The following is a 25,585-nucleotide window of genomic DNA, read 5'->3' on the forward strand; positions in this document are numbered from 1 at the left end:
GTTTCATAATTTCCTTCTATGACAGCTTTTAGTTATCGGAACCCCTTAACAAATTTGATCAAAACAGTTTCTTAGTTTAAAGACTCCTAGTTAGGAAACTTTAGAATCTTGTGTGTATAAGCAGGCTTTAGAATAAACCCCATTTTTGTACAAGACCCTAATTTCTGGATTCCTTCAATGATAGCTATTTATTGATAAAGCTTTTTGAAGCCCTTGTATCGAATTATTTGAAAATAATTCCAAGTTTAAAGACCAAAAGTATTATCAGATTCAATTTTGGAGCTTCTAAGATAGTTTTAAATTATATATCTATATTAGACAATATAATGCCCCTACGTTAAGCCAGCCTTGGGCAAATGTTTCGCCCAAATGCAACCCTGCGGCTGTCACCCCCTTTTGCGCTACGCCTATGCTAGCAGCGACTGTGTGATATGCAGTCACGATATTGGAATGTGTGTCTTGATGATGATGACGAACAAATGTTTGTTGTGCAAGCCAGAGAACTGCAACCTGTTGGCATTTAGCAATTAAAATTTCTTAGCTCGCTGCCAGAGTCGAGGTGCAGCGCAGCGCTCGGCAGCGTCTAATCAACAGAAAGTCTGCCCAATTTAGAAGAGGTAACAATATTAATTTGATGGTCCATTCTATTGTTTGTCGACATAAGCATTAAGATAGGTATGTCTAGCTATATGCCGCATGCAGCAGGCAGACAGCTTCCCAACTTCTTTATGGTAAACGTGGAGATCAATGCCATTCAATAATAATAAATATAAAACGGTGTGCCGATGGGAACCTGACTGGAAATGTCATCAGCATTAACATGAATAGCATCAACAGCAACAACAACAACAACGAGAACAACAAGAACAACTGCAATGCGCCCGGCCTATCGGTAAGTATAATAATGTCTGTCCCTGTCCCGGGGTCTGTCCATATGTCCCCTAAAAAACTGATAATAATGTCGCCTGCGGGAAATTCCTTTAGCGGCATTTAAGGCCACTTAATTATGCCCCGTTGCCCGAAACTGAACCGTACTGAACCGAACTGAACTGAGCTGAGCTGACCAGGTCTCTGGTCTCTGGGCCGCTCTCAAACCAAAAACCAATCCTAAATTCCTGGAATTTTGACTCTTGTTAAATATCAACTGCTGTATTTGTACACGCCGGCTCTTCGACTCACCTTCCGTCTGTCCGCCCGTCCGTCTGTCTGTCGGTCTCTGTCTCCCTCTCTGTCCCTGCTGTGTCTGCCTGTGTCTGTCTATCTGTCTGTTTGTCTGTTCTCCTCTCCCCCGCTTGCTGCACTTTCCATCCATCCATCCGTCTGTCTGTCTGTCTGTCTGTCTATCTGTTTATCGGTCTGTTTTCTCAGTGTGTGTGTGACGCGCCCAGCTGAACTTTCATATGTGAAAAACGCACAGAATATTTACATCCTTTTTCCACTTGGCTGTGCCATTTGATTTCAACAAGCACAAAATGTATTCAAAAATGTGAATTCGCAGCAAACTCACACGTTTCACATTACAATTTCACGTAATCAGTGCATTTTAGGCTTACTTATAGCTGAAAAAGTCACGTGGTTGGCTTGCAAGTCAGTCTTGACTTAAATTAAGTGCATCTAAAATTGCAAACGTGAAATTTTCACTGAAAAATCATTTAACTTCAAAAGTTCTACTGGGGTCGTTGGCCCCAAAAAGTTTATTATCATTACGAAAATGTTCTGCTGATGGATGCAAACGCATCTTAAAGCAAATCAGCTGCACAATAGTCAAAGGCAGGCAATTTGGGTTTAGTTTCTTCTTTATTTTTTTTTGCGGACACCTTAGTGCAGCAAAGATCGCCCCAAGAAGCCGATGAGCGAACCAATTAGATCAAACGTTTACTCCTGCTGAGTGGCAACAACTTGTGCACCAGCAGCAGCTCGCCCTCGCTCAAGCCACAAAGCCGCCAATGTAAATATATGTATGTACACACACACACACACACACACACACACACTCGCACTCGCACACTCAGATATCAGACATTCTTTACGTAGCTCGCTCGGTCTACAGTCTACGGTCTACGGTCATCAAGTCAGCTTGTTCAACGTGCAAGAGGCAAGGGGAGCAGGGTGGAGGGGGCAGGGTGGAGGGAGGGAGGCATCGATGATAATATTCATTCATTTGATCAAACCGCCGAAGACGTCAACAACAACCACGAACGAAGCAACGACGACTTTCATTATGCCCCAATGGCCATTTCACCTCCTCAACCTCCGCCTCCTCCCTCTCTCCACACACAGCGACTGCAACTGCAACAGCCGCAGCCGCAGCCGCAGCCGCAGCGAAGACCAGTCGATCGTCGGACCGCCCGAATGCAGTCCAAAATCAAATTGAAGCAGAGAAAAGAAATAACAAAATCATATTGCCAAAGTAGCAGCAGCAACAGCAGCGGCAGCCACAACAAAATCAACAGCAACAACACTGAAAGAAATGCAGGGGTAATAAGCAAAAATCATGCCATTGATCTAGACTGTGAGTAAATACAGATTAGTTGACGTTCAGGTAAATACTTGAGCTACAGAATTAAAATTTTGTTAGTATCAAGCAATAGCTTAAGATATAATCTGAACCATCAAAAACTAGTCGGGGACTCAAACCCGATGATTCATTGTCCCACTTTTGAGTGTTTCTTTGACTAGGATTATTATCGAGGGATATTGTTTAGGCATATTGATATAAATTAGCAAACGATAGCACTACTAGTCGGGGGTTCAAACCTGGGGCTTCATTGCCTCACTTTTAAGTGCATTATCTTCTGGAATATTATTAGTATGGCATATATTTTTGGCATATATGTATACTTTCTCGTAATCACCTGGTGCTTCATTGCTTCACAGTCGAATGCCTTTTTGTCAAGACCTATTATTAATATAGGCTAGAATTTTGGCATATAGATACCATATAACTATTAAAGGATGGGACAACGCTTCATCCATACTCTAGTCGGGAGCTCGATCCCGGGCCTCCATAATCTCACTATTGAACATCTCTTTGACTGATTTATTATTATTTTGAGATATAGTTTTCTTATTTAGATATAAACTGTTCAGTAACCATAGCAAGAGGGAGTTCGAATCCAGAGTTTCTTTGTTCAGTTCCCTAAATGATTGGTTCACTAAGGTCTGCTACTTTTTAATTTTTAAATCTCAACCATCTTTTTGTCATGGAAAATATGCTCTTTGTACTGAAGATCTTGCCCAGCAGCTATCTAGAAAATTGAAAGAACAAGGGAAAAATCTACCCCAAATAGTACACTTTCGATGCTTCCAGAGAGTCTCTTATCTGCTTTTATGTACCATATGCAAATATTCTAAAGTCCTCAGCTAATAAGCCTTTCTACTATGGCTTCTCTTTTGATCAGCCTGGACAAGAAGAGATCTAGAGATCTAGAGATTTGCAGTAGGTATGCATAGGGCTTCCATTTCGTCCTGTTAATATGTTAAATATGTTAAAATGTTAACAGTAATCGCTTTATATGAGTTTTAAGGAACACCTATCTAAAAGTTAGGAAATTTCTTTTAAATACTTTTTTCAAGTCGCAAATATCTTGAGGTACTTCCAAGGATTTTCCAAACCCTGTCGAAATAACGTGCTTAACAGTTTCTTCTCTTTCTGATTTTCAAATTCGCGCTTATCCCAATTTCCGGCCGCATTTGTGAAAACTATTTAAGTAGATCTGCATTGATTACCCTCAAACTTTCTCTCAGTGCACACAATCGACACATTCACTTATAGATATAAAAATCGATGAGAAAAGGAATATGTTGAACGGGCGTATGGTCTGTAGCACGGCTCAAAACTGCCGTCCGTTCTCCGCCCATGCACATACACTCACACACACGCACACTCACACACAGATACACACACATACAGGCGCACACACACGGAGGCACAAGACGAAGCAAAGACCTCTTTTTAATGTATTGCAATTCCAAGAATTTAGGAAGAGGAACGTGAGAAATTTTGTTTTTGTTATTTTCTTTTCTTTGCATTTCATTTCAAGATACGAAGCCTGTGTGCCCCAACCTTATAGCATATAACTATCTACCTCTTTCATGCGCTGCAGTCCCTAGCCGAAAGTCGCCGTCGTCGTCGTCGCCGTTGCCGTCGTCGGCGGTGGCTCTTGCAGCTCCTACATTGGGCTCGGGCCATGGCCAATGTTTGATTGCAGTCGCTGCCTCAGTCGCAGCGCTGCCATAGTCGCTGTCGCTGCCGTTGCCGTTGCAGTTGCCGCATGCCCCAGACATTCATATTGTATACACTTAAGTTCTTCTGGAATTTTGTATTGCAGCAGCCAAAAACGGCGCATTTTAAGGTGCAAACGTCTGTGTGTGTGTGTGTGTGTGGCAAGCAAGCCGAATCGCACGAGTCGGGAGTCGGGAGTCGGTAGTCGGGGGAGTCGCCCCAATGTTGTGCTGCAGTGTGCCAGACTTGGCTAATAAAGCCGGCTGATCGGGGAGAAAGCCGAAAATTCCGCGACAACATTGTGGCACTTTTGGGTAGAAAGCCAAGTGGGGGCGGCAGCCAGGCGGGGCAGCAGTCTGTCAGAGGGGGGGGAGTAGATTGAGCAGAGGGGGAGGGGGCAGTTGCCGCATTTAGTTATTCTGTTTGCTTGCCACAATTTTGTTTGCTTGCTTTTGGCTTGTTTTTGTTTTGGTTTGTTTTTGCATTTGCAGCGATTTCTGCGTCTGCGTGCGTGTGTGTGTGTGCGTGTGTGTGTGTGTGTGCGTGAGTGTGTGCTTGAGTGTGTCTGAGTGTGTGTTGCAAGCAGTCCATTTCTTTTTGGCCTGCTGCTGCTGACGTTGCCTCTGGAATGTGCGCGCCGCCATCGACGTTGCTGCATAATTTTTAGCTGCTGCCTCTGCCTCTGCTGCGGCTGCTGCGGCTGCTGCTGGCGCAGGGCAGCGACAAAATAGCAGAATCCTGTTGCCATGATCGTTAACAAGATGCCAAGACAACGGCAGCCGGGCCGGGCCGGGCAGGGCCGGGCCGGGCGGAGCACAAGCTGGAATCTGGAATCTGTGGGAGCTTCGAACTGGCAGCCAAATTAAATAGGCGCAAGCGCTTCAGTTAGCCACGAGTTGGAGCCGAGCTGCCGCTTGTTGTTCTTCTTCTTCTGCTGCTTCTTCTTCTTGCTGCTGCTGCTGCGGAGTTGATTGTCCTCTCACCTCAAGTTTTGGCCCGAGTCTGCGGCAGTCGGGACTCTGTCGTGGCCTCTACTCTGCTTGTAGTTGTTGCCTTTTGCATGGAATGCTGCCTTACGAGTAGAGAAAATCTTCTCACCTCACACCAGGTATCATTTCATTGGACCAATGTAGATCCGGATTCCGCCAGCAACAGCTAAGCAGATTTATTACTTAAGCCAAATCGTAATCCAATAGGCCGCTGCTTTATATAATTTTAATAATTCCTATAGACTCTTGGCTATTCCTGACTCTCTATTACAGGACAAATTCAAAATAGATATAGGGTCAATATATTTAAAAATTTCAAGTGCCCAAATGTGCCCTACTAATATATTTTATAATATTTAAAAAGGTTTTAGTCCTCATACTCTTTTTCTTAAATTCGTGTCATCCAAAACTTTTTGTAGCTTTTATTTCTAAAAAATTGAAATTATTTCAAGAAGTTCCAATTTCTAGGAAGACTTGAATGACTAACTATCAGCGCCTCTTTACGAAACTATCTACTTTTTTTTGGCATTTAATTTTAGTCAGAATTTGAATGTTTTTGTCAACAGATTTTGATGAGTAAACAAATTTATATCCACTCGCTGCTCTGATTTGGCAATCACGTTCCAAAGAACATGCTCTGTAAATTCTCAGTAAATTCACATGTTACCCATTAAATATACTCATTATCAATAAATTTTAGGCCTGCTTTGAGCTGAAAATGTCATGTGGTTTAGTCTTGGCTTATAGTCAAGAGACTTAAAATTTTGCACATGCTTTTTTCGCTGAAAAATCATCACTCATCAACACTTCACATAAAGTTCTGCTGGGCTATTTAGTCTAGTTAACGTTTATCATCATTTAGTTAACCCTCTGAGAGATCTACCTAGATCTAGCTCTTATCGTATTTTAATGCAAGCGAATGCTTTTCTGCTTTAGTAAACTTCTTCTTTGAATTAGGACTATAGCAATAGACTATTAAAGTTTCTCGAAGCATACGTTGCTTTTTACTAGGTTAAAATTGGGGAACTGCTTTAAATGGAGTCCTTCAATTTCAGATCATGTATAATATGTACAATATGTTTGTTCTATTAGCTGAAATATAGGAAGTTTCTACTAGTTGAAGGTTTCAGCTTTGGTAGGAACCACTTTTGGAATATTTTGCTCAGATTGGGACTACAATCAGATTTATCCCATTTATAAAGTCTTTCGGATGTATCCCCTTAATATAAAGGCTATCAGATGAAACATTTAGCTTGGGTACCAATAACTCGGGCTAATATAAATTGGCTTATTTCAAGGATTATCCTTATAGCATGGATTATTCAGATTAGGATTACAATCAGATTTAACACTTATATAAAGGTTATTGTGTATATATTGAGAGATTAGGCTTTGCTACCAATAATTCGGGTATCCCTTTAGTATGGACTGTTTAGAGTGGAAATATAATCATATAAGTATAACACTTATATAACGGTTATCAGATATATCCCTTATATAAGAACCGATATTTGAATGTTTTAGCTGCGTTACCAACAAATCACTCTAACATAAATTGGCTTGTTTGAAGGGCTAATGTGAGTTATTCAGATTGGGATTCAAATTGGGCAATCAGACTTTATCCCTATATAAAAGCAATGGGGGGTGTCCCTTATATAAAGGCTATCAGGTGAAAGATTAAGTTTTGTCACCAATAACTCGGGCTAATATAAATTGCCTTGTTTGAAGGGCTATCCTTATAGTGTGAGCTGTTCAGATTGGGATAACAATCAGACTTTAGCCCTATATAAAAGTTATCGGAGGTATACCTTATATATAGAGGCTATCAAATGAGATATTTAGCTGCGTTACCAACAATTCCGGTTAACATAAATAGGCTTGTTTGAAGGGTTATCCTTGCAATATGCAATTATTGTCTTGATAGACAAACTGGAAGCTTGGGCCCTATGTTCTGCTCATTATGGCTATCATCAGGTTTATGGGCTGTTCATTAGGCAGTTAAAGCCGTGCAGCTACTCAGCCAGAAAAACTGGACGCGCTCAGTTGCAAGGAGCAGCCGCAGCAGCAGCAGCAGCAGCAGAAGCCGCAGCAGTGGCAGTGGCAGTAGCAGTAGCAGTCGAGCCGGAGCAGCAGGCAGCAAGGAGGCGTTGCTGTTTTTCTTTTGAATTCGGCTTTTGGCGGATGGTCAACGGGGCAAGTAGTCTGTTATTCCTGGAGGCATGTGGCCTGTGCGCCGCATATTGTTCATTATGATTATTTCTGGCAGGCATTTTGGGATCGTAGCTGCGGCTGCGGCTGCCGCTGCGGCTGTGCAAAAATCCGCACATAATCTGGCAAAACCAGTAGAACAACAACAAGTCGATGTGGACGTGGTTGCGGACATGGAACTGGACATGGACGTGGATGCGGACACGGACGCAGCGCTCAGCTCTCAGCTCATTTATAATGGGAAATGTGTGAGTGGCGCAGGCGCAAATCCCTTTTCGTACCTTGCCGCACGTTACCTTTTCTGTCAGTTGTTGTTGTTTGTTGTTGTTGTTTGTTGTTGTTGTCGCGGTCGTCGGGGTCGCCGCTGTTGTTATTGTTATTGTTGTGCGTCTTGGTCTTGTCTGGATGTGTCTGAGTCTCAGTCTCCGTCTCCGACTCCGTCTCAGTCGCAGCATCAGCTTCGGCATCGGCATCGGCAGCGGCAGCGGCTTTGGCTTTGGGTCTTTTGCCTTTTGTCCTGCGCATCGCATTCGAATTTTCCCAGAAATGTTAATTATAATACATACATAACACATATTCATACATAATTACTCGCATTTTTTCCATGTCCATATCCTGTTTATGCCTGTTTGCTTACCATTCACCTCCCCTCCCCTGCTCGCCTCGCCTCGCCACGCCACGCATCGCATCGCGTTGCGTTTGTTAATGCGCTAAATAAATTTGCATGCTATGCGTTTTTTTTTTGTTTTTAATGCTTTTTGTTTATTTTCTGTGCTTCTCTTTTTTTTTCGCAAATAAAAAATAAATGAAAGGGGCGAGCGCAGCTTGTTCTGGACTGGAATTCGGTTTTGTTCTGTGTGGCAGCCACTCGCAGCGCCTCACAGTATCTGTGCAAAAGGTGTTCAGAGCCTGCTTCTAATATGAGCTGGCCAAAGGTGCGTAGCTATGGGAAAAGGATGTGAAATGCCGTTACTTCTAGTTTAATGAAACATTATGGGATTTCAATTTCTTGTTGGCTGCGTGTCAATCAATTTAATGAAGCATTGTTTGACAATCAAAGTAAAAATCGGATTTTCAGGGTGGTACGAATGACAGACACATGATGAACTATTCCATTTTTAATACATATATATATAATATGAGACTTTTCGCTTGAGATTTTTCTCATTTTCCACTAAAGAAACTTTTCCCAAGAGTAAAAAAATAGTTTTTATTAACATAATAAATTGAATTTTAGCTATGTTTATTTAGGTGCATTTATTTTCATTAATACCAAAGGCTTTAAGTGAAAATCTTGATATATTTGTATGCTCCTAGTCCATTGATAATAGTTAAAAATGATCTTATATATTTTTCAAAGCAAGGCAAACGTTTCTTAATTATTAAAACAAAGTTGTTATTAATAAATTTTAAGTCTTTTTATTTATATCCATTTATTTTCAATACTAATAATAATAATAAATTTCTCGCTGACTTTTAACACGTCCGCATTATTTGAAAGATTATAAAATGTATATAAAAACAATATGGCTAGAAAAACAGGGTAATAAAAAATATATACAAATAAAGTATGACATCAAAATGTTGTAAACAACTTTGAAAATAGCCCAATTACGTTGTAATTACTATTAAAAAAATGTCAAAATAGAAGTGTTTGTATTAGCTGGTGTCAATTATTTTAGAACTTTTAATAATCAATAAAGTATAAATTTAATTATTTAGTTGCCCCGCCCTTTCGAATAAATGAAAAATAGAATGCAGGCAAGAAAATGTTGAAAAGTTTAAACAATTTGCTACAACGCAATTTTTGAGTTTTCTATCAAATCGCCGCCATTATGTTTTTTTGTCGCTCTCAAAAAGAACAACAACAATAACAGCAACAACAACAACAACAACAACAACAGCAAAGAGCAAATTCGAAGCCCTCCCACTTCTCGTGCACCCCAAGTCCAAAAAGCTGGGGCGGCTCTCCAAATAAACAACAACAACAAATATGTCAAAACCCAACAAAAAGCTAGTATCTCTCACTCACACACACACATACACGCAAGCTCCCGCACACGCGAGCACAAATACACACACACACACACACACACACATATACGCGCGCATACACACTCACGCAAGCGCCAATTGATCGCTCACACGCGCACATGTGCGCCAATTTCTCACCTACACAAGCGCGCGCTCTTTCACACGCACGCACCCATACCAATGCAGCCGCTCTCATGCCACTAATCGTAGTGCAAACGTAGCTGAGACGTTAACGCAGGGCAGGGCAGGGCAGGGCATAGCATGGGGGCCAGCTAACGCCACACTTTCGTGCCAGCAAAGCGATAATGAACGAAAAGAGAGCTGGCTGCGAACGTTGTCGGCAATGACTGCGACTGCAACTGCGACAGAGCAGCAGAGAGAGACAGAGAGAGAGAGAGTGTGTGTGAGTGGGAGAGGGGACAGTGGGGAGCCGAGGCGCTGCAAACCAGTTGCAGTGGCAACTCGCAATACCAATACCGCATTCCAAGCGAAAGAGGTTAGACCTCCGTCGTCATTTCATTCACAATTTTCAACATTGCAAGCAGCAGCAGCAGGGATGAGGGATCGAGTAGGTGGGGAGTCGGGGAGCGCAGCAGCAGACTGCACATTTTTGAAGTTGTTGCTGCCGCTGCTGCTGCTGCAACTGCTGACAGTGACTGAGACTTGGCGCTTGGCATGCGACACGGACACGGACTTTGCTTGTGGCAGCAGCAGGGTGAGGGAGTGTGGGGTGGGGAGGGGGGTTAACGATTGCCTGTCCAAAGCTATTTCAGCTATGCCTTTTATCACTCTCTCTCACACAGATCTATCGATATATTTGTTGAATTTATATGTATATATATTTCTTGTATATGTTCTTTTAATACATTGCTGTCAACTTTTGCTGCCACGGCGGCAAGTCCAGCCGCTCTATATGATTCATTTGCCGTCTTGGCTTTGGCCAATTGTTTGTGCAACAACCTGTTGTCTTAATTTCTTACTCAAATGGCAAGCGAATTACAATAAATTCCTTAACCAGCCGTGTAATCGTGTTATCATCATTATTTACAATTACAACGACACACAAACACACATACAGCTGCAGAGCACGACTGTAGACATTGGTCAGACACTGAGAGAAACGCACGTGTTAAAGGCAGAGTCTAGATCTTACTCATTTTATAGTTTTGATATAGAGATTTACCAAATATAAAGTTGTCTAAATATTTATGTGATATTAATATCTTATTTAAAAAAACAAAATTTAATTTTGCATTAGATTAAATATATCTTTAGATGCGAATGAGATTCGTGCTATTAGCCGGTTCCAACCCAGAATTTATATATGTTTTTTGCCCTGAGCCCTTTTTTAATGGGTAAAAGTGGTATAATGTTTTTTTTCAAAGTAACTTTTTGCTAAAAATCATAAATTTCTGGGAGATAAACAATTATTAATTTTGTTTTAAATTAACTATTTTATGAAAGAGTAAAATATTTTAATTAATTTTTTTAGATGAGATGTTTTTAAATTAATATTTTATTTTTTATTAGTTGTCATGTGAAAGGGTAAAACATATTTTCTTATAGTTTACAGAAAGAAGGCATTTTTAAATTCAAAAGAAACCTAAAACAATTATATTGGAGTTCAAGCTATATTAAAATGGAATTGTTTTTAGTTTTTTATTTTAATAAATTAACCACCGGACCTCGAACCAGCTAATTTAATATGAATAAACATGAATAGGTCAGGTTATTTAATTAAAAAATAAATTGTTTAATTGTTGAAAAGGCTGAAAAAGCGGGTTTAAGTGCCGCAACTGAAGGCGCGACATAGCTTCCAACCCTAAACCGTATCAAAGACAATTTTTGAATGCAGACTTGGAGAACATTTATTTATCAAGCTATTTGAAGTTCATGTTCTGTAGCTTTTCGCTCAGTGTAGTCGTGCGTATCTCTCTTAGATATTTGGTCTTGGTTTTCATGCGTTCGCTGCGTGCCGAGAAGCAGTCGCTGTCGCTGTCGCCGTCGCCTTTGCAGTTGCTCTGCCTAATAACAGCAACAGCTACGCAGCGACGGCAACAGCAGCAGCAACAGCAGCGACGGCAGCGACGGCAGCAGCGGTGGCAGCGGCAGCAGCAACTTGCATACGAAACAATTTGTGGCGACTTTTGAAAGCTACACAGCAGCAGCAACATCAACAACAACAACAACAACAACAATAACAATCAAGCGACGTGCCAGACGTGTGTACATACCTACACATACTTCAATGTTACCTAATTAGAGTTTACAAGAAGAAGTAGACGCTGTCGCAGTTAAAGCAGCAGCAGCAGCAGCAGCAGCATGATTCATTGGAATGCAAAGAATTTTTATATGTTTCTATCTACATATGTACACACGCAGCCCACATACATACATATATACATATATGTTGTTGTTGCTTTTTACAATTTTAATATGTACGATGAATGATTTTGTAACACAGAAGAAAAAAAACAGCAACAACATCAACACCCTAAAAACATCAAGGCAAACACTGCGCATGTGGAATGCAGTAATGTGGCCCAACCATAACAAAGCAGACACAGATCGAGCAGCGGGCGGGATCAGGCCCGGTACCGGGCTGACAGACAGCCGGAAAGACAGCCGGGCAGACGGGCAGACGGACAGACGTAGCGACAGTTACGTCAAATAGATAGTCGTGGTTAAGAGGGGGAGGGAGGAAAGTCAAACGAGACAAACAGCCCCCAATAGATAGACAAATATACCCAAGGCTCGTTACTTTTAGATACCACACATGGAGAGGCAAATACAAAAGTAAAATAGAAGAATTTGATTGGGAAATCAACTGGCACGAAGATCAGATTGTCTTCTATACACATAATTTGGGAGATATGCGGAAAAAAATAACCGAGGCGTGAGCTTGGTTCACTTAAAGATCCATGCAGATCCGGCTATGAAAAGCCTCCTAATTCCACTTCATTCAAAAGAAATGTCAATGTAAATTGTTGACTATCCCGATGTGCTTCTCTCCCATCGCTGCTTTTATTTAAGGTCTATTTGGTCGTGTTAGGAAACACAAGCTACGCAAGATCAATCGATTTTGAGAAATTTGCGAAAATTTGCTGATGGCAAGTTTTTGTCACGGGCGAGAAACGGGTGGATCTCTTATGCAACGTTTTTTTCAATGCGCTGCATATTGTATGTAAGTTTCTTTATGCATATAGATACGTTTTTTTAAATCAAAATCCAACTCCAACTTCACTTTCCGCTGCTCTGCAATTAAAAACAAACTCATTTCTAAATAGCGCCCTACTATGCGATTCTCATGAATTCAACTAAGTCGCACAAGCTTTCATGCTTTCATTATACATTCTTTCACTCTTACTGGTCACGTTTGCAGTCTAATTAAATTAATTTGTACATGTATGTATGTGTGTATGGAAGTATGTATGTGTATGTATAACTGTGTGCATGTATGGAAGGTCTTTTTAGGGATAAGCACTAAAAGCAGCTAAGTGCTGGACTTAGATGGACATATGTGTGCAAGTAAATCTGAATGTACCTACGTAGTGTTTAATAGGCATTAAAAGCTAGTAAGTGCAGGACTTTTTTGGAAATATGTGTGTATTTAAATCTGAATTCATGTATGTAAGGCTTTTAAGGAATGGGCATTAAAAACAGCTAAGTGTGGGACTGTCCACTCCCCCTTTCTATTCGATGACAGGTAAAGCTATTTCATATACGAGTTGGGATTCTGATTGTTGTATTGCAATTATCTATAATGACTAACGAACCCCCAATCATTTTGAGAGCTAAGCAGGACTATGAATACGTAAACTTTAAGGGCTTACCAATACGTTAAGTTGACTGTGCCTTCTGCTCACTCAAGTTCAAATGTCCAAGAAGAAGAGAAAACCTGCTTGGATGATTTGTATTGTTTATTTATTCGATTTCATGAATCATTTTGAGCTTTCAAGAATTAATATTGCTATAAAGATGCATTTCAATAAGGGAACTCCCAGCTTCATCTTTCCACACACACACACACACAGACAAGGCGACACATAGATAGATAATCCAGACGATCGTCGACCTAGAACAGCCGAACGAATACCATAGAAAGCAAGACCAGACTATAGGAAACTCAAGTGTCTGGGTTAATAATGCGATTGCATTGTAGGCGGTGTTTTTGAAAAATATCAATGTCGGCAAAATGCATAACAAACAAATTGGGCATATTACTGCTGGACTGTCCCCTGCCCCTGCCCCTGCCCCTTGGTCTGGCTGTATCTCCCAGAGGCCTGTGCCTGTCCGCTTGAGTTAGCTGCTGCGATTTCGCTGCGTGTGACAGGCCAAGTGGCTGGTCAGCACTCGGTTTGGCATTAGAGGGTATCGGGGTATTGGGGTATCGGGGTATCGGAGCTGGTATCGCCATCGGCATCGGCATCGATGCATTGCAAAATTCGTAGAACTCATTCAGCAGGCATTTGAAATAGGAGGAGGTACGGGGTTTTCTCAAGAACCTAACGACAGCATCGGTCAGTTGCATTTATTGCATTGAATGGTTTTGTGGGTTATTCCTGGAAACGGCACCACCAACGGCACCAACGGCACCGCCAGGGCACAGCTCCGGGGACCACCACGGACCATTCAATTTAGCCAGCATGTAATCATTTCTGCTGACAACAACTTCCTGTGCCACAGATTACCAACAAAAAAAATGTGAAGTGATTAGAGCCTGCTCCTGGGCTCAGCATGTGTGTGTGTCTGTGTGTGTGTGCGTGTGTGTGCGTGTGTGTGGGTGTGCCAATATCAAAGTGACATTGCCGCAATATTGTGTCCTGCCCTGTCCTATTCTCTTGAGACGGCCTCAAGTGTGGGAAGTGATGTGTTGATTACAAACAATCCGAGGGCAACACATGGATACCTCCAACTGGCTGCGAACTGACCGATTTAAGGACATCAAAGGGCGGGCCGTTTAGGTTCCAGGAACTAAGATTGGGGATTACAGTAAATACTGTAAATATGCAATCAATTCTTATCGAGCAGCGTGAGACACTTTTCTCACCAAAGCAAACAATTGCAACTCGGGGCAAAGAAAAACCATTCATGAGCCCAAACATAAATTGCTTGTAACTCTTGGAACTAATTTGTGCTGTGTTATCGCTCAACTTGCACAATGGATCTATCACCCCTAATAAAATATAGGGGAACACAAAGATGGAAAGACAATGAAATGTATACATATGAAATGAAAAATCAACGTTTGTAATACAATATTTGGCAGCATACAAACACACACGCACACACACATATGGAATGTGGGAAACTAAGCTAAGTGGTTCCTGGGAATTCTCATAAAAATGATGCACATGATGCGTAGCTTGGTCCAGCAGCACCAATTCTCTGAGGTTATTTATTAGTTGCAAACATCTAAAAAAATAAAAAGATAGGTTAAATAAATAGTTATGTAGATTACACACGATGTGCTCTGCTGTGTTATCATTACTACGCTTGTAATTCTCAACAAGTTAAAGCTTTGGAAGGGTTTGAAGGCGTTTACAATCCCAAGGTTCTTGATATAACTATGCGGGCAACCTGGCCTTTCTTATTTGGGCTTATCCCTCGTTTTTTGTTGGTTATTAAATTTATATACAAATAAAACAACATTGATGCGGAGTCTGTCTGTATATCACTAAAATTAAGCTTCATTTATTATTATTGTTATTTCTTTTATACCCTAAACACATTGATGATGGGCAGAAAGAGTATAATAGTTTGCTGTAAATGTAATAGGCAGAAAAATGCATATCCGACCCCATAATATATATTCTTTATATACTCCTGATCAGCACCAATAGTCAATAGTCAATAGCCGATCTAGCCAAGTCCGTTTGTCGGTCCGTCTGATCGTCCATCCGTGCGTCCGTCTGTCCATATGTATGATCGCGTCCATCTCAGAACCTCTCGAAAACCTTTTCTTATGTCTCAAAAGCTAGAATCTCAAAATTTGAAAATTCGATTCAAGATGTCTTCAAAGTCTTATAAACATCAGTTATTTAAAATTACAAGTACTTTGTACGAAGGCATATAAGTATTATACATATATGTGTGTGTATATGTCTCTGTGTGTGTGTGTGTGTGCATGCATATATATATGCATTTATGTATGTATGCAGGTTTGTTTTCTAATACCAAACGCAGGCCAAGCTTATTTTTCGCTGTGCTGCAAATTTAAATAAAACCAATTTTTACCAAGTGCTCTCCTCCTCGATTCTCAAGAATTCAAGTAGGCCTTGCTGAAATTCAACCAGGCAGGAATCGTTGGCTCCAACGGCCTGTGGAGGAGCAACTTGTGGCGGTGGAGCAGGAGGAGGTGGAGCGGGTAAGTAGATATGTATTTAGATGTATGTATGTAGATGTGTGTATGTAGATGTATGTATGTAGGTGTGTGTATGTAGATGTAAGTATTTAGATATATGTATGCAGATGTATGTATGTAGATGTATGTTTGTAGATGTATGTATGTATGTATGTATGTATGTATGTATGTATGTATGTATGTATGTATGTATGTATGTATGTATGTATGTATGTATGTATGTATGTATGTATGTATGTATGTATGTATGTATGTATGTATGTATGTATGTATGTATGTATATATATATATATGTATGTATGTGCGTATGTATGTACATATGTATGTATGTGCGTATGTATGTACATATGTATGTATGTACATATGTATGTACGTATGTATGTATGTATGTATGTATGTATGTATGTATGTATGTATGTATGTATGTATGTATGTATGTATGTATGTATGTGTGTATGTATGTACATATGTATGTATGTATGTATGTATGTATGTATGTATGTATGTATGTATGTATGTATGTATGTATGTATGTATGTATGTATGTATGTATGTATGTATGTATGAATGTATGAATGTATGTATGTATGTACATAGAATCGTTTTTCGCTAATAAACTTAAAACTAGTGAAAATCGGATAAGATTTGACCGAGTTACGGGGGTGGGAAATGTTGATCTATGTCTATATGGGATATTTGAGGGTACCATTTTCACATGGATTTCGACCAAAAATAATGTTGACAGATTTTGATGCCAAATTGATTTAGAGTCCAAACCATGAACAAATAGCCAAACCTCGTGAAAATCGGATAAGATTTGACCGAGTTACGGGGGTGGGAAATTTCGACCTATGTCTATATACGATATTTGAGGGTATCATTTTCACATGAATTTCGACCAAAAATAATGTTGTCAGATTTTGATGCCAAATTGATCTAGAGGCCAAACCATGAACAAAAAGCCCAACCTCGTGAGAATCTGATAAGATTTGACCGAGTTACGGGGGTGGGAAATTTCGACCTATGTCTATATACGATATTTGAGGGTACCATTTTCACATGAATTTCGACCAAAAATAATGTTGCCAGATTTTGATGCCAAATTGATCTAGAGGCCAAACCATGAACAAAAAGCCTAACCTAGTTAAATCGGATGAGATTTGGCCGAGTTACAGGGGTGGGAAATTTTTGCCTATGTCCTTAATAGCGTATATATCCAGGCCTTGCCCGTGGCACGTTTAAAATAAATTGTCTCAAGTATCTTTGAAAATGAGTTTTAAGCCGATCGGACGGTAAACATAAAATTTGTATACAACTGTTTTCCGCCAATTTGCCACTGTTACGGGTGAAAACAAATATCTTTGAAAATGAGTTTGAGGCCGATCGGATGGTAAACAAAAAAGTTTCATACAATCGTTTTTCGCGGCTTTTCCATACTTGCGCATGGAATTTCCCCAACGAATTTCCCCTCCTAGCTGGACGCTAAGCAGGGTGAATAGAGTAAAACTTGTGGCTTTTCGGCTCTTAAGGTTTGAACTGTACCTAGATCGCCAGACAGATCAGTCAGTCAGTCAGTCAATCAGGACAAACTGTTTTATATACAACAATTCTAATAGATAATTATCTGATTATAATCATTATATGATAGATGCGAGGCATAGATAGCACATGCATCGACAGAGTAGCTGAACAAACTCTTGCCAGCCTCCCTTTGGCCAAGGTTTGGCTTGGGTCTCGGCTGCAGCACAATGCACTTGCCCGCATCGAAGTCGCGCCTAGAGACGCCACAGAGCAACAGCTCTCTCCCCCTCTCTCTCTCTCTCTCTCTCTCTCTCTCTCTCTCTCTCTCCTCCTTCTACATATATCTCTCTCGCTCTCTCTCTCTGTGGCTCACACTTGAGTCTTCTATTTGCGTAGCTTTTGAAGTTGCAGCGACAACATCATCACCATTGCCAACGCCAGCGGCAGCTTCGCCCGCGTCTGCGTCTCCATTTGTCCACTGGAGTGCATTGTTGTTGTTGTAGTTGTCGTTGTTGTTGTTATTGTTTTGTTAAGTGCGTGGCGCGTTGGGTCTGGGCCACGTCGCATTTGAATATGAAAAGCGTCGCCGTTGTATGCTGCCATGTGGTATGCGGTCTTTGGTATGCCTGGAATGCAGTTGCCTGTCCGTCCGCTCCGCTCCGCTTTGCTCAGCTCAGTTAGCTCAGCTCAGCTCGGCTTGGCTCGATGCGTCTCTTTGTTATCAGGCCCTGCATTTGGGTGTGCCATATAGGTTACCCCTCCAGCCCCCCTTAGCTAAGCTGCAACTGCAACTGCATCTGCATACAATGCAGCGCACAAAGGCATTGCTAATTTTTGCCAAATAAGGCCGGCATCATCAGTAGCCACTGTTGTTGCAGCAGTAGCTCTCCAAGTCCAACTCCAAGTCCAACTCCAAGTGCAAGTCCAACGGTCATTTTCAGCCAAGAATGCGGAAGCATGACTCAAGAACTGTGCGCAATAATTCGAAAATAAATGCGCAGGAAAGAAAAAGCGCTTAGCGTTTCCATCTGCATCTGCACATGCAATTGCCAACGGATGTGTGTGTGTGTGTGTGTGTTTGTGTGTTGCATGTGTGTGTGTGCCTAGAGCTGCAGCTGGATCTGCACTAGAGATGGCCATGGAACTATTGCTTAGTCTAAAAACACGAGATCTCAAGCTTTATCAAACCAAAGAATGATTTTTCAAGTGCCAATTTTTCCATTAAATCAACGATTTTTCATTCAGTTATATTAATAATATTCATTTTATCATGATTCAATATTCAATTATAAATTTGATTATTATATTTATTAATAATATTATTAATTTCATTATTGGTACAAAGAATTTTAATTCAATATAATTATTCATTTTATTTGTATTAATAATATTAACGATTTTTTAATCAAATTTAAATTTTATTATTATTATATATGATATTATTATTATCATTAGTATGACTTGGCCTGCGATTCGAGCCCGCATTCTCATTTATAAACAATAATCGAGGCAGCAAAATCTTTAAATCAACTGATGAAACAAGGATACGGGTTCAAACTCAAGGCCTAGGTATGATTCATGAGGGTCTCGGCTGATATTTCAGACTTGGGTATTAATTGATATTCTATGAAGACAATATTTTATCATAAAAAGCAACAAATTTTTAAAGAAACTTAAAATTTTCCAAATATTTTCCATCAATTATTTACTGAATATTATATTAAGGTGGAATTTTCAAAGATTAGCTAAACGCTAACAGAAAAAAATAAAATTTAAACTTTAGGAACTCTTTTCTAAAATTAGGAAAAAAAAATGTTATTTTATGACGATTTTCAAAAATGCGGAATAGAAATTTTTAATCATATGTTTCTCTTTCTTTCGTACAATTCATCCAGATTATTTTTAAAAAGTTTTCCAATTCCGGAAAAAAAAACACATTAAAAATGTATAGAATTTTAATTTCGGAAATGAGAAATAATTTTGCTTTTATGATGATTTTCAAATACGCAGGAAACAATTTTTTTAGTCATATAGTTCTCTTAGGCTCCGTACATATCAATTAAATTATTTTTAAAAAGTTGTATAGAAATTTTATTCGCAAATGAGAAATAATTTTGCTTTTATGATGATTTTCAAATACGCATTCAACTATATTTTTAGTCATATAGTTTTTCAAACGGGAATATCAAATTGTCTTTACGCTACTTCGAATTAGCGAGCTTTGATCATGCTTTAATCGTGCTTTCATTTTGTCACGCACGAGTCGGAGAAAAGCTCGACTTGAGCTCATCTCTAAAATTGAGTTTTCGTGCTAAGCCAATTGGAGCCCGGAGTTGCCACCTTGGGCAGCTGCGGTGTCGGGGCAACAATCAATCAAAACATCAACAGCAGCAGCAGCAGCAGCAGCGGCGGCAGCGGCAGCGGCAGCAGCAGCCCCCGCCCTGCCCCGTCGCCTGTCGCTGTTGGCTATGTTTAGCCATGTTTGCCATATACACAGACACACACACACAGGCACACACACATAGGCACACACATCTGTGATCTAACAGTCTGTGACAAATTTTATTTCTGTAGCGGATCGGCGACGTCTGTCTCGTTCCGTTCAACCCCTGCCCCCGCCGTCTGCCCCGCCCGACCCCACCCAGTCGGCAGCCAGCTGAAAAGCGCTCAAAAGCTAATGTCACTTCGCAGCATATTTAAAAGCACATAAAGATGTTTATACCAAAAATAACATGCAAAGCACAGCGCAAAGGCAAGAAGAACGACCAGCCCAGCACGCACACACACACACACACTGACACGCACACCCTCCCCCAATGCCGCCCAGCGATCCAACGGCTCGCCACCCAACCCTCCGTCCCGCTCAGTCGGGACAGACGCGGCTGCGGCCCGTGGACGAAACAGTCAAAAAATAGCCTAGCGACAGGCCAAAAATAAACGAAGCAGCAGACGACGCCAACGTCGCTGCCGCAGTCGACGTCAGCGTCAGCCGCCGGCCGAATGGCGATAGTGTCGCAACGGTGGCGCTTCGTTCACATGAACTGCGTTTCTGCCTTGGCTGCCTTGGTCTGCCAGGGCTGCTCGCCTGTTCAGGGATGACTCATCCAGCCGGAGTTCGACTTGCCGAGCTGATCCTTGCCAGCGCTTGCTCTGACCCACATTCGTTGCCTACTTATAGGCGTGCTTAAATTATTAAGCCCCCTTTCTGACGGCTGCATACCCGCCCCCGGCCCTGGCCGGCCGAACTGCAGCCATGTCCGCTGCTCTGCTCAAACAAATTAAATGTTTTGTTTTTTTACGTCTGGTCTGGTCTGGTCTGGTCGCGCCAGCGTTTCTTCGTATCTGCTTTGAGTAATGGACTCTGCGACTGCGACGAGCGTCGGGATACGGAACAGATCTGTGGGACAGACGCATACGCTATTTGCATGCACTGCACAGTAAAGCTTCTCTATAAGGAACTAGGTGTGATATAGCTAGAGCCAGAGCAAATATCCATTGACTTTGCTTTATACAATTGAAGTCTTTTACAGTGTTTTGAAAGTTTCCAAACTTATAGATAGATATAAATATATAGATACATCATAAATATTATAAAGTTGGGTTACAAACAGATGTTGTCGTAGCGCATGGCCCCAAAACTAAAGACTTTATTTCAGAACATCTTAAATATTAGAAAATTGGCAAATGAATTGCCAAAGTTGGTAGTTGGCTTGTGAGGGGACGTTGTCTGGGCAGGGACTGGAAGAAGTGCCATCAAATTTATATATGAACAAATTCTTTAGAAACATATTTACAAATCATGCATAAAAATATCTATAGTTTTAAAGAATTTAATGTGAACAGGTAAGGATAATATATTTTTTCAGAAACTCAGAACACCCTGTTAAAAAGCTTATATCTTAAGTATTTAGCATAGCATTATTTTATACGTCATTTCTATATCTCTTATCCATCTATAAAATGGAATTACCAAGGATATATCAGGTTTAAGTATTATGCTATGCATATTCTGAGTTTCTTCTACTTAATGAACCATCTGTGATGGACGGCATTTTTCAACAATCCTTTTTGTTATTTATTGAAGCCCTATTATGTATTGTATATATACATATACTATATGTACTAAATATTAGAATCGATTTGTATGGAAAGAGGGACATACTGTAAGATTCAAAATTCAATCAATTCTAAAAAACATTGTTAAAAATCGTCGTTTCGAAATCTTTTTAAATGCCAATCTATAAGTAAGCTCTGTAAATTCCGATTTACTTAATTCATTGTAGCCAAGCTGTACTGTACATACATATGTATGGTACATGCTAGATCATTCCTACAGCGTAAATTCAAATTCAGATTCACTTGCCCACAAAATTAGAAATTTAAACCAGCAACAGCAACAGCAACGACAACAACAACAACAACAACAAAATAGCAACATTTTTGAGCGTCTAAATAAAGTAGCGAAAAGAACCAAAAAAAAAAAAAAAAAGAAACAAAATAAAAAAAAAAAGGAAAACAGAATAGAAGATCCGAAAAACTAGAAAATTGAAAAGAAAGCAAAGAAATCATCAACAGCGAAGCAACAGGGAAAATCCATCCTAAGCAAATAAAAAATGCTGTCCGAGTGTGTGTGCGAGTGCCTGTGTGTGTGAGTGTGTGTGTGTGTGTGTGTGTGTGTGTGTGTTGCACGGCGAGCAAAAGTTTTATTTAAAGTTATATGTATGTAGTTGTATGTGTGCATATATAGAAGCTATATAGATCGCACAACCTTTGTCTCTAGCTCTCTTCCCCTCTCCCTCTCTCTCTCTCTCTCTCTCAGCCACCCCACCCTCTCTCCCTGCCCCATGTGTCTCTATTGGGGCATTGAGCATTGTCTGGGAATGCCCAGTGCCCGCCGTTTGGCAACGGAATGCGGCGTCTGTCGCTGTCGGCCGGGCCCTTTGTTGCTCTGCGCGCCAGCTATTCCGGGGGCCCCCATATAGACAGACAAAATGGTACATATGCATTCCATGCTTCCGTATGGCCATATAGCCCATAGCCTATAGCCCATATAGCTGTAGCTATAGCCATAGCTATATATTCCCTAAATCATTGCAACTCAATCATCGGTCGAAAATAGCAACAACAAAAAATGTCTAACGCACGCATTTCCGCTTATTTTTGGAAGCCATTGACTGGGGGAAAAGGCCGCATTTTCCACCCCATGAATGTGCTGTGATCGCGTGTGTGTGCGTGTGTGTGTGTGCCGTGTTATGTTTGGAAATCTTCTTCAGTCGGTGACTCAGCTAAAAGCACTCAAGTGATTGGCAAGTAAAATCCCTAAGTAGCTATAGGTAAAAGCAGGGTAGCAAGCCAGCAAAAAAGAAGTCGATGGTTCAAACCAACTCCCCGCTTTGAATTTAGGCACGTCAATCATTCTTTAGACCTTAGTTTCTTATATATATAAAACACATATAAATTATTAAACAATTCCATATTTAGATTATAATTGCCCTTTCTACTGAAAATATTGCCTGTCCTCCATATTTTCATATAGAAATTGTGGGCTAAATATGAACTCTACCCCAAAATTGGCCTCTAGCTAAATATGGCTAGATAAATCCAATATTTGTGGGACCAAGTATTTTATTATTTAAAAGTCTTTTATTGATAGCTCAAACATTTTCGAACAAAATTCTTGTTTTTGTTCGAGTTTAGGTTAAATTGTTTTTTTGAGCAACTCGTTTGGTTTAAGGTTCGGTTTATGGTTCAATATTAAAACTGGAACCGGTTCGTTTTACAGCATGGGTAAAAACCTGGCTCATTTGTATTGATTGTGTCCATTTGGTTGATCTTGCCGCTGATCGTGCTGTGCATTAGGGTGTCCTCCTAAAAAGTCATAATCACCTGTCCACCCTACATCAGCTCAAACCCATGCAGACACCTTGAGAACGAATTTTTATGCACCGCTGGCAACGACATCAGCCACAGCCACAGCCACAGTCTCTGCCTCTGCCTCTGCCTCGGCCACCAACTCCAACTCCAACTCCATCTACAGCGCCGTCTGGTTCACAGTCTCTGATCTGCCGTTGGGCATCGTTTTGGTCTCGTCGTGGTCGAGAGTGCAGCAACAGCAGCCGCAGCCGCAGCCGCAGCGAGAGCAAAAAGCAAAAACACAACGACCAAAGACAAATTCTTGCGTTTTTCCAGGAATTCACTCAATAAACTCAAACAAAACCCAAACATTTAACAAACGAACCAGAGGCAACAGCAGCAACAGCCGCGGCAGCGGCACACAACTCAGACAAAGGCCAAGAAGACGAACACGACGTTGGCGCAGACGAAGACGAAGATGAAGACCAAGACCAAGACCAAGACGCAGACGAAGACGCTCGCTCAGAGACTCGCCAACAAAACACAAGCCAAAAGGCGGACCAGGAATTTCGAACAAGAACAAACCAAAGCGACTGGGAAACGGAGTTCGAGTTGCAGATGAAGCTGTGAAGTGGCCAGTCGCAGCTGGAAGATAGATAGTAATGCGCTTCTTAAATATCATATTTTTCGAAAATGATAATTTAATCAAATGAGGCAAGAAATCGGCATCAAAATGCGATAACCCATTCAAATTAATCGAGTTAAGACGACATTATGGAAGCTTCAAAAATTAGGATATGGTTTAGAAAGTTCAAACTTCTTATCCTGCTGTCTATATATGTATATATAAAACTGATTGTCCTGACTGACTGACTGATTGGAGATCAACTCACATCCCAAGCCGTAAGAGTTAGGAAATTTGTACTGTAGTTACCTAACGTAATGGAGATTCACGGGTTTTGGGAAATTCCACCCGCAAGTGTGGAATAATCGTGAAAAATGCTTGTATACAACTTTTTCGTTCAGCTTCCGATCGGGCTCAAACTCTTTTTCAAAGATCCTTGCTGAAATCTATTTAAGGTATGCTCTACACTTTTCGAAAAATCCAATTCTTGGTATAAATGAGGATCACAGAATTGGTGGGAGAATATTCGCGTTCATAAATGAATGCAAATTTCGGAAGAGCCTTACCCATAGAATGGGGATTTGTATAGGAAACATTTTTTACATTAATATCGACTTTGCGACTTTCCATAGTACAAGTTTCTTATATGAATTTTGACATGAAAATACAAAAACTTATGGGAGATCGAAGTCTAGGAAGAGCTTTACGTATAGAAGGATTCTTTCCATAGTCAAAATTTCTTACATGAATTATGGCGTACAAATTCCAAAAAAATTCCAAATTCAAATGCAGAATTGATTTCCAGGTCAAACTGTGATCAAACAGGTATCCGTCATAAAAAATGGTTCAGTTTTGACAAAGTTACGAAAGCTTAAAGTCTAGAAATAACTTTAACTATGACACATTAAAATCTCTTTCTTTTTGATGATGCTATGAAAGTTTGAGGTCTAGGAAAAGTTTGATAGAATGGGTTTTCTATGTATTCTATAGTCTTTCATGAAGCTTCAGATAATGTCAAATTGAACTCGAGGTCAAACTATGATCAAAGGGTTATCCCTCATGAAAATTGGTTCAGTTTTGACAAAGCTATAAAAATTCGAAGTCGTCGTAATGCTTTTTGCTCTGGACTTGCGAGGCTTATAAGTCCAATTTTTAGTCATAATAGACATTATCATCTAGATTAGTTTATTTATAAAGAAAACATAAATTTTAGCTAGCATACTTTTGGGCAAGCGTTTCGCTGCATAGTTTTGAGCGTGGTTAAAATCATATAAAGGTCAGTTCCCAATTTTCCCCTTGATTTGGTTTCTAAACGAGTTTTTTCTTGTAAAAGAGATTTTCTTCTACCAAGAACTCGTACTTAAAAATGGGAAATATTAAATTGAAATTCAGAATTAAGAAACGTGCCACAGAAGTGCGAAACGCTTTTCCAACACTCACTTCTCATACAATATTGCATTACAGCTTTAGTGTTGGTTAACGGCAAACAAAAAATGAGAAGCGTTGCCAGATAGTTTGTTTTGCGAGCTGTTGTCTAGCGCTGAGCTAGACTTTGAAGTGTTGACATGGAGTTGTGGGCGAAGGTGCCACAGGCGCTGTCTGTCCGCATCTCAAGTCTCGCAGAGGCGGGCGCAGCTACAGCAACAAGCCGAATCTAATCCAAAGACTGCCAATGGGCAGAGGAATCCAAAGTCAACGTCGCGTCGTCGTCATCTTTGCTCCAATGTCCGGCTACTGCTGGCGCTGGCGCTGCTCCTGCTGCTGCT

The 25,585-nt window shown here is 40.6% G+C and overlaps 1 protein-coding gene across 1 annotated transcript; it reads left to right on the plus strand.

Annotated features, from left to right (window-relative positions):
- Positions 1-820: 820 nt before the first annotated feature.
- On the plus strand, positions 821-23,816 carry LOC135432597 (phospholipase D A-like). Its single transcript, XM_064688303.1, has 5 exons — positions 821-892; positions 7,209-7,360; positions 7,481-7,668; positions 23,261-23,520; positions 23,583-23,816. Exons 1-5 carry the CDS (start codon positions 821-823, stop codon positions 23,814-23,816), a joined length of 906 nt encoding a protein of 301 aa, XP_064544373.1.
- The last annotated feature ends 1,769 nt before the right edge of the window (positions 23,817-25,585 follow it).

This window comes from Drosophila montana, unplaced genomic scaffold (assembly GCF_035044405.1).
Source record: "Drosophila montana isolate Dmon_TW-CO22-7 unplaced genomic scaffold, ASM3504440v1 contig_3207_1, whole genome shotgun sequence".
Classification (NCBI taxonomy): Eukaryota; Metazoa; Arthropoda; class Insecta; order Diptera; family Drosophilidae; genus Drosophila; species Drosophila montana.

Excerpts from the sequence above, each read along its gene's own strand:
- LOC135432597 (XM_064688303.1), top strand. The coding sequence starts at position 821 with ATGAATAGCATCAACAGCAACAACAACAACAACGAGAACAACAAGAAC. Across the intron at positions 7,361-7,480 it reads GCAGCAGGCAGCAAGGAGGC|GCATTTTGGGATCGTAGCTG; the intron begins GTTGCTGTTTTT and ends TATTTCTGGCAG. Across the intron at positions 7,669-23,260 it reads GCTCATTTATAATGGGAAAT|ACACCTTGAGAACGAATTTT; the intron begins GTGTGAGTGGCG and ends AAACCCATGCAG.